General features: G+C 30.9%; 1 protein-coding gene across 1 annotated transcript; it reads right to left on the bottom strand.

Annotated features, from left to right (window-relative positions):
- Positions 1-9,054: 9,054 nt before the first annotated feature.
- On the bottom strand, positions 9,055-9,693 carry LOC124423595 (histone-lysine N-methyltransferase SETMAR-like). The gene has a single exon (XM_046961492.1). The coding sequence runs from the start codon at positions 9,691-9,693 to the stop codon at positions 9,055-9,057; it is 639 nt and encodes a 212-aa protein (XP_046817448.1).
- Between the last annotated feature and the right edge of the window lie 2,533 nt (positions 9,694-12,226).

The raw sequence follows: 12,226 nt of genomic DNA on the forward strand, positions 1-12,226 counted from the left end.
AGGGATTGAAAAGGAATCCTGCATTATAGGCTTTTACCAAACAATGAAATGATAAATTCAGAAAAATATTGCTCCCAATTAGATAAATTAAAGATAGCAATTGAACAAAAACATCCAGAAATAGTGAATCGGAAAGGCATCGTGTTTCATCAGGACAATGTGCGGTCTCACGTATATTTGACAACTCGACAAAAATTATTGGAGCTTGATTGGGATGTTCTACCTCATCCACCATATTCATCAGATCTCGCACTTTCAGATTTCCACATATTTAGATCATTACAAAATTTCCTTAATGAAAAAAATATCAACTCTTAGGTCGGGATAAAAAGTCATATAGAAAAGTTTTTCTCCGAAAAATCTGAGAGGATCTGGAACGACAGAATTTTCAAGTTGCCTCAAAGATAGAAAAAGTTTATGGAAGAGAATGGCATCTATATAATTTAATAAATGTATATCAAAATTTAAATGTGCTGCATATCAATTATCCTTCAAAATTGGCATGAACTTTCAGGACAACCCAATAATTATATGGAAAACATGCTATTTCGCGTTCGCTTTTTAAAAATTTTGTACCTAAAATATTGTCTTTTTCAATTGTAAATGTATTTATAACAATATGAAAGATATTTTCATTCCTGTTTATAATCATTTTGTCAAATACTTATTCTAATTATAACACATTTTCTCGTTAGATGTGATATATCAGCGATACGTGAGGTAACGTGTACGTTTGATTCGTCAAATATCATTATGCATTCTATTGCCTCTCTTAAAGAATAATATTATTTTTGTCTAGATGTTTGTGTACATTATGCTGCAGACATCCTCTTTGGAAACACCCTTTTTCCAGCACTGTTCCTAATTTTTCAAGCATAGCTGGAACTCATTTTTCCTAACAGCTAATTTTTCTTTGCTCATTTCAACTACGAGTAAAAGATAATAGGTTCTTGTGTCTCTGCCGTTTTTTTTTAAATGGTACGAACAGAAAAATGACATTGTATATAAATATATTTCATGAATTCTCCTTCTGAATTCTCCATAATATCCTTCATGACTGAATTAATTAGCAGAGTGCATAATACTTAACTTGCAACTATAAAACGAACTGAAAAAATATATAAAGTACGCAACAAAATTTGTTGTATTTAACTGCTATGTGAAATATAATGACTGTGAAATTTATTGCTTCGGGGAGAAGAGTAGATATGTATGTAAGTGAGTAAAGTTTTACATTTCTTCTTTTTTTTTTTTTGGGAACAAGAACTTTTATTTACGATGAATTTTATAATTTCAATTCTTTGCTAAATTTACGTTTATGCGGAAAGGAAACAAGATTATGAACGATTTAAATAGTTTATTAATACAATTGATAAATGCAATCGATTGAAACGGAAAAATAAAATATTAGGATTGTTTCATGTTCATCACAATTTTGGATAACGTTAAAATCGATAGATATATAGTTGTACGCAAAGCAAATTTACTATTTATGATTTGTTTTTCATTTTCTTTATTTATTTGACGAAAGAATTAAGTGATTTTGTTAAAGATCAACAATGTTTTGAAACTATAAATGTAGTATCGAGAATTTTCGTTTGCTTTTTACGTGAAGTGTGATCGAGTTAACAGGTATAAATGTATCGTCTTTCGTATTGGTTTATTAGAGAATTTTCCGTGGCTATATTCCATTATGATTGAGCGTATTTGTGTGTATGTGTGAGACTATGAGTTATTGGAAGAAAAAAGAAAAGATGGAAGGTGAAAGTGAAGATCAATATAGGACACTTTCAAAAAAATACACGGCAACTAAGACGCGACTTAGTAATCTCTTCATTTTCTGAATTGGTTTTATCAATTTCTTTCAAAAAAAGCTTCATTTTATTAAATATACCGATACTACATTATTACATTATTTATCTTATAGTGTATTCAATTAAATCGAAAAGCTTATCAAGTCAGATATATTAAAAAAAAGGAAAATATTTACTGATATTGATTTTAACGATATATTTTCTTTTATCCGTATATACCTATGCGAATAGATACTGATGCGAATAAAGCAAAACGAAAAATAAATTAAAAACGAAATGAACGGAGGAAAGTCACTCCTCCTAACCGAATGAGTATTTTGAAGAGTTAATTCAATCACAAGCGATGTCGGAATTTTGAACTGTTCACTCCTATTTTCGGTTCCATTTCTTTCTTTTTCTCTTTTATTTCTCTCTCTTTCTTTCTCTCTCTTATTCTATCTTTCTTTCTCTTTTTCTTTATTTTTCTTTATTTATTTTGGGATCATATCTCAAATCTTACAATTATGAACGCCAAGCAAGGATTATACGAATACTATCGCAATCTAGTGCAAACACTATTGCAACTATCGAGAGTAATTGAATTTTTCAACTCATTTTCAAGCTCTTCAGATCTTTCGAAATCTTCACGAAGTTTTATTTACTAAATAATATGGAAATATATTTTGCAGGTGGATATATTGTTTTTAAAAAATTTATTTTGAGACATTTTAACGGATAATATCTCGATATTATATATTAAACTTTAACTATAATGTCTGAAACGATTAAAAATAAGATTTTATAACTAATTTTCATAAGATACAGATGTAGTGCGAGATTAATTAAAATTTTAAATTGATACAAAATGTGTAGAGTTTATTTATATTTTTTTTGACAAAAAATCTAGTGAGGACCGTAACATTAGTTATTAACATAACATTAGTTAAGCATTAGCATAAAAGCGAAACGAGTGTCGTTATTATGTAATATTTCATAATGCGTAACAACCGTCACGTCTATAGAATTAAAGGTTTTATGATTTTAAAATGCAAATAATCGAGAATTTGGAAAACGAAAAGAAACGATCGTTGAAGACACGTCACGAAGAAGACGATATTCAGAGCGAAGGCATAAATAAAATAGCTGAAGAAGAATAAGAAGAAGACGAAACTATTAATTACTCACATGAACAGATCGACTTAATAAAATTAATGGAATTAAAGAAAGCAGCAAAGAAATTAAGATTGTCTGTAACGGGTAACAAACAAGCGTTGAAAAATCGTTTAAAGGATACAATGAAAGAGGACAAGGAAAAAGAGTTCAAAAGCGAATGAGAGGAAGGATTACAAAAAAGCAGACAAAGCGCCAGAAGAGGAGCAGTTGACGTTATCGCACAACAATTCTCTTCTTTCACCATAAGAGATGTGAAAGACAGCCTATCATATTTCAATAGAGACGATAAGCTACCAGTAGATTGTTTGATCCACCACTTTGAAGATACCAACGCGCTGTTGTGTTGGAATAAGTTGTAGAAGTTTATTTACAGGAAACGTACGCTGAAGATATCAGTAAGGCAGTTAATCACTTTCGAAAGAGAGATTAAATCATGGGACGCGCAGGCAACTACCAAACGAAAGTAGCATAAGTACATTTACAGTATTTAAGAAATTGCGAATCAAGGCAACATCGAAGATATAGCTCTTATACAGTATACAGCAGACGATTTATAGGGCGAACGTCGTGATAAGGCAGTATTGTATGGGTCGCGAACGCTCACAGAATTAAAAAAGGACATCGAAATATTTGATACAATAGAAGAAGGTATCAGACAAAGAATGCGAGTTAGGAAGAATGAGCGAAGAAACGTAACATCGGTGCGCATTGGTACATCACCGATGGTAAAGAATTGTTATGGGTGTGGCTCAATAGAACATAGGTATCGGGTATGTACAGATAAAGACATGGGACTCAAATATTTTAAATGTAATAACTTCGGAGACATAGCAACTCATTATAATAAGTCGAGTCAACCAGCAGAAAATGTATCGGGTGGTAATTGTATTCATATTTCTACGGATAAAGTTGCGCTTAAGATTAATGGTTTACTTGTATATGTGTTGTTATATAAGGATAGTGAAATAAGTGTAATAAATTCGGAGATATATGATAAAATAGAGTGACCAACGTTATATGAAACTGCTCGACGATTTACAGATAATGCGATAACAAAGCCGATAGAGAAATTTAAAGTAGATATTGATATTGGAGGCGATAAGTATGACGAATGTATGTGCAGTAAGTCGGTCGGATATGCGCGACGAAGTTCTTCTAGGAAGAGAGTTATTAAAAGATTTAGATATTCGTATAAACAAAGGGAGAATATATACAGTGATCGGATGAAAGATCCAGCGAAGTAGTAAAAAAAGAATCAATAAGGTCGAATGATTATGGTAGTTGCCGTGAGGGTGGAACGGTAATATATACAGACGATAAGAACACGAATAAGGAAGTTGAAGATATTAGGTGATGATATGAATAAGTTACGTAGATACGAATGAAATCGACGTAAGAAAGCTGAATAAGATGCACATAAAGATTAATACAAAATTACGAATCAAATACTAAAACAGACGCACGAACGGAGATTAGAATAATGTTGATGGATAACATCCCAATTTGTTCAAAGCCGAGAAGATTAGCTCCGAAAGAAAAGAAGATAGTAACACAGCAGTTAGATGAATAGTTAAGCGATAATTCAACCGAGTACAAATGAGTATAGTCCAGTATGATAGTACCTATGAAAGACGGAGCGTATAGATTTTGTATCGATTACCGTAGACTAAACGCAAAGGTGGTAAGAGATGGATTTCCAATGCCGTTGATCAAGGACTGTATCGATGCATTAACATAGGCAAAGATATTTTCGATAATTGATTTTAAGAATGGGTTTTTCCATATTATAATTGCAGAGAATAGTCGCAGATTCATTTCATTTGTTACTCCAGATGGATAATTTGAATTTCTTAAAACATCTTTTAGGTTATGTAATAGCCTTACCAATTTTTTAAGATTTATTGATGAGGTCTTTGATAAGCTGATCAGGAAGGAAGTAGTATTGACCTACATGGATGATTTCATTATTCCAGGTATCGATAACGAGGATGCGTGTAGGAAGTTAGAAGAAACGTTGAAAGTTGTAGCACGGATTAATTATATATTGGAAGAAATTTAAATTCCTCGAAGAAAAAATTTTTAAGACACTTAATACGGAATGGGAATATTCGCTCATCGCCGACGAAAATAAACGCGGTATAGCAGTTTCCGGAACCAAAAAATAAAAAGCAAGTACAGGATCTTTTAGGTCTGACAAGTTATTTTCGTAAATTCATTAAAGATTATACCAAGATAGCAAGACCATTATCAGATTTGTTAAAGTCGGATAAGGTATTTATTTTTAATCCAGTCGGAAGAAAGTTTTAGCAGTTAAAAGATTTTTTATCTGAAAAACGAGTGCTTCATATTTGATGCCTTATTATCTCAAAGGTACCACAACAAAAGTTATCACTCATTTTGTTACATGAGTCTTAAAACGTCAGAAACCGAGCGAAAATATCACTCATACGAATTAAAAATTTTAACGATAATCAAACCCTTAACCTACGATTTACGTTCGACAATTTTGGGCCGAAAACGTAAACAAGCTCGCGCAGCCTTCGAGCCATTTGCACAACTTGTGTAATACGTTCATCGGGTCAATCGTAAATATTATCAGGTTGTAATTACTTATCAAATATTCTACAAATATTTATAATTTTAAGAGGGCGCCGTCGCTAATATTTATATTTGGCCCGATTATCGTACTACGGGCTATGCCCGTAGTTGTAGGTTAAGGGGTTAAGGCCGTTCAGAAGTTTCAAGTTTATTTGTTAGATGTTAGATTTAAATTAATCACAGATTTTCAAACATTCTAAAAAATGCTTAAAAAGAGAAATTTAGTACCGAAAGTCGCAAGGTGGGCATTGTCATTAGAAGAATTTAATTTTGAATTTGAACACCGCATGGAAGAAAAGTTAAGAGTGGATGTGTTCAATCGTTTTCCAGTTACATGTATCGAAGATACACTGTTACAGAATATTAGGAAAAAACAGGAAAAGGAGCAAAGATTACGCGTTATATGTAACTCAGTATAGAAGAAACCGTATGACGATTATCTGTTAGAAAATAACATTTTAATGAAACGAGTAAACGATCAGAAGGTAATAGTTGTGCCTACGAGCATGCAGATTAATATGATTAAAAAATTTCATCAGAATGAGCATTTTTTCGTATGTAAAGTAGCCGAAAGAATAAAAGAGGAATTTTATATACCAAGCCTAAACAAAAAGATAGAAAAGATGATCAGCTGTTATATACCGTGTATATTAGCGTAATGTAAGAAAGGAAGATCAGTTAAAACTAATACTGAAAGAAGGTAGACCTGTTGAAAGTTATCATATTGATTGTATAGAGCCGATGACAGCGACGAATAAGACATACAAGCATATTTTAGTTATAGTAGACGGATTTTCCAAGTTTGTTTGATTATACCATAGTCATCAACATAATGTAAAATACAATTCAAAATGTAATAATTTTAAACCATATAAAATAATTCGAAAATTCTTAAATCAATAATACCTATAATTGTAATGTCTGAATGGTGCTAATAAACTGATGAAACGCTTGAGGTAAATAGATGAAAATTATAATGATAATAATCATATTTAATAATACCAATATCTGGTATTATTAAATACCAAGACTTCTATGAAAAAGGCATTATGAAGCTACCTTTAAAATGGCAACAAATTATAGAACAAAATGGTGCATATTTGACCCAAATCGGACAATCCGAAACATGTTAAATAAAGTCTTGAAGTTCACGCAAAAATAATGGATTTCTTTTTCCTCAACCTAAATTACCGATATGACAATTTAGATTCAGCATTTAGCCGCGGAAAAAAAATTTCATTTGGAAATTTTCATCGATTCTTAATTTTCCGGATGTACAGATTTATATTTTAAACGCATTTTTGTAGATTTATTATCTAGTGGAAAAGTCACATTTTATTTGTTGATATCATAAAATTACATTTAGTATCATCAATATCACATATGGTGAAGTAATACGTATGCTTGATATATTATTTCTAAAGAAAAGTACGAAATGTTATTCAAGTTCTACTAGTCTATCATGCTTGACGAGAAAGTATACTAGTACAACAATAAAAATGGTTTGGGTGATAAAATTCACGCCCCTTAATGAGAAAACAAGATGTAGGCTCTTATCGAATATATTATACATCTTTTATAATTTTCTCATACCTATAAGTGTAACAATCAAATTACGCGGGGATATACGAAAACCTCGCGTAGCGGCACGTATTAATAATGCAGCCGTTAAAAATGAAGTCAGTCGTTATTAGCCAGTTAAAGCAGATACGTTGAACTATTAATCATTATACTTTGCATTCTATTCCAAGTATCATTTATTTTTGAATAAAAGTCTGACAAATTATTAGAAGGGAGATATCACACAAGAAGATAAACGCGTGATTGAAACGGATGAAAATTTTTCAGAGCTCTTCATATTATATATAATTTGCAAGAACATGAATAGTATGGCATAATCATTTTTTCAGATAGTTAGAATACTGCACTGCTAATTGTTTGATGTACTGATAATCTGATAATCATTCAAATCGATATTCGTAAAGTATTGATTAAGTAATTATAAATAAATGAAATAAAAGAAGTGGTTGCAGTATTTCAAACATACCAAAGAGTAAGAAAAGTAAGCAAATTAAATTTAAAAACGAGCAAAAGATGTCAATATGAAGTTTCTCTTTGTAAGAAAATAGTGACAAAACAACGAAGCAGATACAGATTCAGAGGACAAAAAAATATGGTCGGAATCTAACGAAGGTGAGTAAATGATAATATAAGCATAACTGATACAAATGTTTCTTTTTCTTCGCAGAAAAGCACAGTAATGGCAAGAAACGGTATAATCATTACTCCGGCAGTTAAAATACCGCATTGTTAAATGTGTGATGTACTGATAGTCATAAAAATTCTGATAGTCATAAAAAACGCATCGATATTCCAAATGTATTAGTTAAATAATTCTAAATACGAATAAAGGAGATAATGAAGAGATATTTAAATAACTGTCCACTCCAAGGAGAAGAAAAATAAACAAATCAAATATATGTACGACAGATATTAACATTAGAGAATAAGAATAGCTCGTTCGATATAATGTTGATGAGAAAAGTTTCGACAAAGACACGAGATAACGATGAAGACAACAATCCTGAGAATAAAAAAGTATGGTTGGAATTGAGCAGAGGTGAGCACTGAAGGTGAGAACATTAATAAGCTTCACTAACAAAGACGTATATTTTTATTCGCAGAAAGGGTTTGGTAACCGAACGAAATTTTAGAGATATAAATGAAATATTATCAACATTTAATCCAATTAATGCAAATTTCGATATTGAGAAATTTATTGGAGAACATGATGTGTATGTGATTTTGTGTATGCGAAATGATACGGCTCTAAAGAATTATATATTGGCTAAATTGGAAGAAGTTGGAAACAACACATAGACGTGAAGATTTTTCAGCGTTCAGACAAAGAAACAATCGCATGGATACTTATAGATTAGGAAATACGATTCTGAGATTATTTAGAACCTCTTTAAAGGTATGTAAAACCAGCTACCCTATTTAAAGATCTAAATATGTATTAAGTGAGTAAACATGTATTAGGTTGGAAACTATGAAACGGGCGTTGAATGAAAATAAAAAACGAAAAGCGCAATTTTTCACATTATTTATTATATTCAATTGAAATAATTTCTATTGGCATCTACGACTTTTTGCCAACGATTGGGCAAATCATATATGCCTTTTTGAAAAAAATCTTTATTTTTATAGTTAATAAATAAGTCAAAGTCTTTTATAATATCATTTTGATTATTGTATTTTTTTCTCTTAAAAATAATTCATAATTATGAAAAAGGTAATAATCGGTCGGTGAAATATCGAGTGAATATGGACGATGTGGTAAAATTTCATATTGTAGAGAAGTTAATTTGTCAACAGTAATTGAAGCTTTATGTGGTCGTGCGTTATCATGCAGTAATATTGCGCCGTGCCGATTGAGCAATGCTGGTTGTTTTTTCATAAGTTTCTCATGTATGATATCAATTTCACGTCAATAAGACATCGCTGTTATAGTTTCGCCTGGTTGTAGAAAGGAATAATGAATCACTCCTTGGGCATTCCACCATATGGTGACCATAATTTTTTTTTTATGAAATTTCGGTTTCAGGATGTGTCCTGGGGGTGTATTCTTATCTACCCATTGGCTTGATCGTTTTCGGTTATCATACAAAATCCACTTTTCATCACAAGTGATGATTTGGTGTAAAAATGGCAATCGTGTATTGCGAAGCAATAAAGATGCGCACTTGCTTTTGCGCTTGATCATCTGCAATTGCGTCAATTCGTACGGCACATATGAGTCCAATTTTTTTACTTTATTTATTGCACGCAAATGTTTTAACACAGCTGTTCCTAGTTTAGACCCAAGTGTTCGACTAGTTGTGTGTGGATCGGATTCCACAGTCGTCCTTAATTTCTTGTTATCAATATGGGCCGGTGGTCTTTCTCGAGGCTCATTGGCGATACTCAAATTGCCAGAACGAAATTTTTGGAACCAATATCGAGCATTTTTTTCATTGGTAGATCCATCTCCGAATGCCTGATTAATATTTCTTGAAGCTTGAGCTGCGGTATGATTTAATTTAAACTCGTTCAAGAAGAGTAGATGTAAATCGCGTTTTGTTTCCATCTGGTTTAGGATAAAAATAAAATAAAAATGGGATACAAACATGAAAAAATTTTACAAAATGAGTAAGAAGAATATCTTTAAGCTTTATAAATTAAAATATAGAGCGCACGTTACAATGTATCTCTCTCAGTCGCAGCTGAACATAGACTAAACAAAAAACTCCCGTTTCATAGTTTCCAACCTAATAATAGGAGGAATCAAAATCATAAAAGACGAATCGTGTTTATATTATGACAATGACGCGCAAGTAGTAACTCTTATAGCAAATTCTTGGAATATAGTAAGTCCACGAAAACAAGAAATAACGTATATTCTAACTACAATAATGTCGTTATACGAAGGACTGTCGAACGAAAATGATTGCAAACAAGAATAACAGTTTCGTGATGCAATCAAATGCAATAAGATTAATTCAAGTTATATGCATTATAGAACAAACACTTCGTAACATTTTTTTAGGACAAATATATTCATGACATTTGCATTGCATGCTACATTGTACTTGAAAGTTCATGCGTAACGCTGAGACAGGATATTGTTGATAAAATAGAAATGATGCATTTTTTTACAAAATTAACACAGCTTTCAAATACAGCTGTGTTATATTTATAAGAATGATTACAGCAAATCTTACACTAAATATCAATATCAAATTAGATGAAATATCAAATATTGATCGTAAGTCATCATTACACGGAACACAAACATATTGAAACGTGAGTCGATCAAATAAATTATTAACAAGAAAATGTGTTTATAAACTGAATCATGACTATTAATCTCAATATATTTCATAGCAGCGGACAAAGGCATGACAATCATTTTTAAATTAAATATTAATGGCAGAGATCTAGTAATCAACAAAAAGATCAAGAAACATATGACAGGAGGAAGGAGGTGAACGCAAATCCCACAATATTGAAAGATGCTAATATTCAGAGCATTCATAGAACTTTCCTGAGAAAAAGCAAAAAATCGTAAATATTTTTAACAGATATAGATTTAATTGCCAAATGCTTTTGATAAATAGTTTATATCGATAGAACCGAGGTGAACATCAACTAACAGACATTATTAACCGTATTCAGTATTCCATCATGACCAATAACAAGAATAGGCAAAATATAATACAACAATTGGTATAAGTCAACACTCTTTTCAATTTTGTAATCCGGGGATATTGGTCGAAAGAAAAACGGGCGAAATGCAAATATGCATAGACTACTGAACAATAAACCGTAAAATAGTTAATCAACCGTACATGCCATAGCGTCAGTAGAAGAAGTAAACAAACTGTGAGATATGAAGTATTATTTTATACTTAACTTAAGTAGCAGGTATTATCGGGTACCGATGGCTAAATAACGTACTTTTAGTATGTTACGGTCGAATAATTGTTATATTTTATCATTTCACTAAAATAGCATGCGGATTTTAGAATGCTCCTGTCGTGTTTCAACGACTATAGTAGTTTTAGATAATCTTTGATAAGCTATTACTAGAACATATCCGACGATATCATTACTTCATCAAAAACTATTGAAAAAAGAAATAGATAATTTCATATGGCATTTGCTTTATTATACCATCATCAACATTATTAATAATCGCAATAGGGCCATCTCATATAAATTTTTTCTTATGCAAGTGAAAGAAGAGAGAATACACAGAATTTAGACATCATCAATAGTTTTGGAAAATCAAAGCTTTTAATAGGCATAAATGTAGAATTCTATCTAATTAAATTAAGCGCTATAACATCCACAACATTAATTGATGTTCCATAAAATATAATTTTTTAAGATGTCAATCTAAAGTAATAACATCATTAATGCTATTACTAAGAATGGTTAATGATATAGCAATTATCATTAACAACAATGAACATAGTTTTCATAGTGACATTTTACATCAGGTACACCAATTTAAAAGGAAATCGAAATTATTCTATAGAGATAATTCATTAGCAATTATTAATTATTAGAATTAATTAATTATGCACATAATTTAGAAATCATCAATAGTTTTGGAAAATTAAAGCTTTTAATAGGCATAAATGTAGAATTCAATCTAATTAAACTAAATGCTACAACATCCACAACATTAATTGATGTTCCACAAAATATAATTTTTTAAGATGTCAATTTAAAATAATAACATTATTAACGCTATTACTAAAAATGGTTAATGATATAACAATTATCATTAACAATAATATATAGAGATAATTCATTAGCAATTATTAATTATTATAATTAATTAATTATTAATATAAAAGTCTTAATCCGTACCTTTATAGTTTCCGAAGAAAACTCCATTATTGTCTAATAAGGATGAAATTTTGTTTAGTCGCTCTTTATGATTTTACAAAAAATCCAGGTTCCTTAACTTACAGAAGTATCAGCTATACTTTCAACGTACTTACTACAACGTGACATATAAAGCGAGAGAGAATGGAGGGAATTTTGAAGGATATTACATTGCTCATTCGTACGGATGACGAGATGGTAATGTGTTTTACTAAGGACTTGGT

Source organism: Vespa crabro, chromosome 4 (assembly GCF_910589235.1).
Source record: "Vespa crabro chromosome 4, iyVesCrab1.2, whole genome shotgun sequence".
Classification (NCBI taxonomy): Eukaryota; Metazoa; Arthropoda; class Insecta; order Hymenoptera; family Vespidae; genus Vespa; species Vespa crabro.

Bases quoted from the DNA above. Each gene is read 5' to 3' on its own strand.
- LOC124423595 (XM_046961492.1), bottom strand. From the start codon at position 9,693: ATGGAAACAAAACGCGATTTACATCTACTCTTCTTGAACGAGTTTAAA.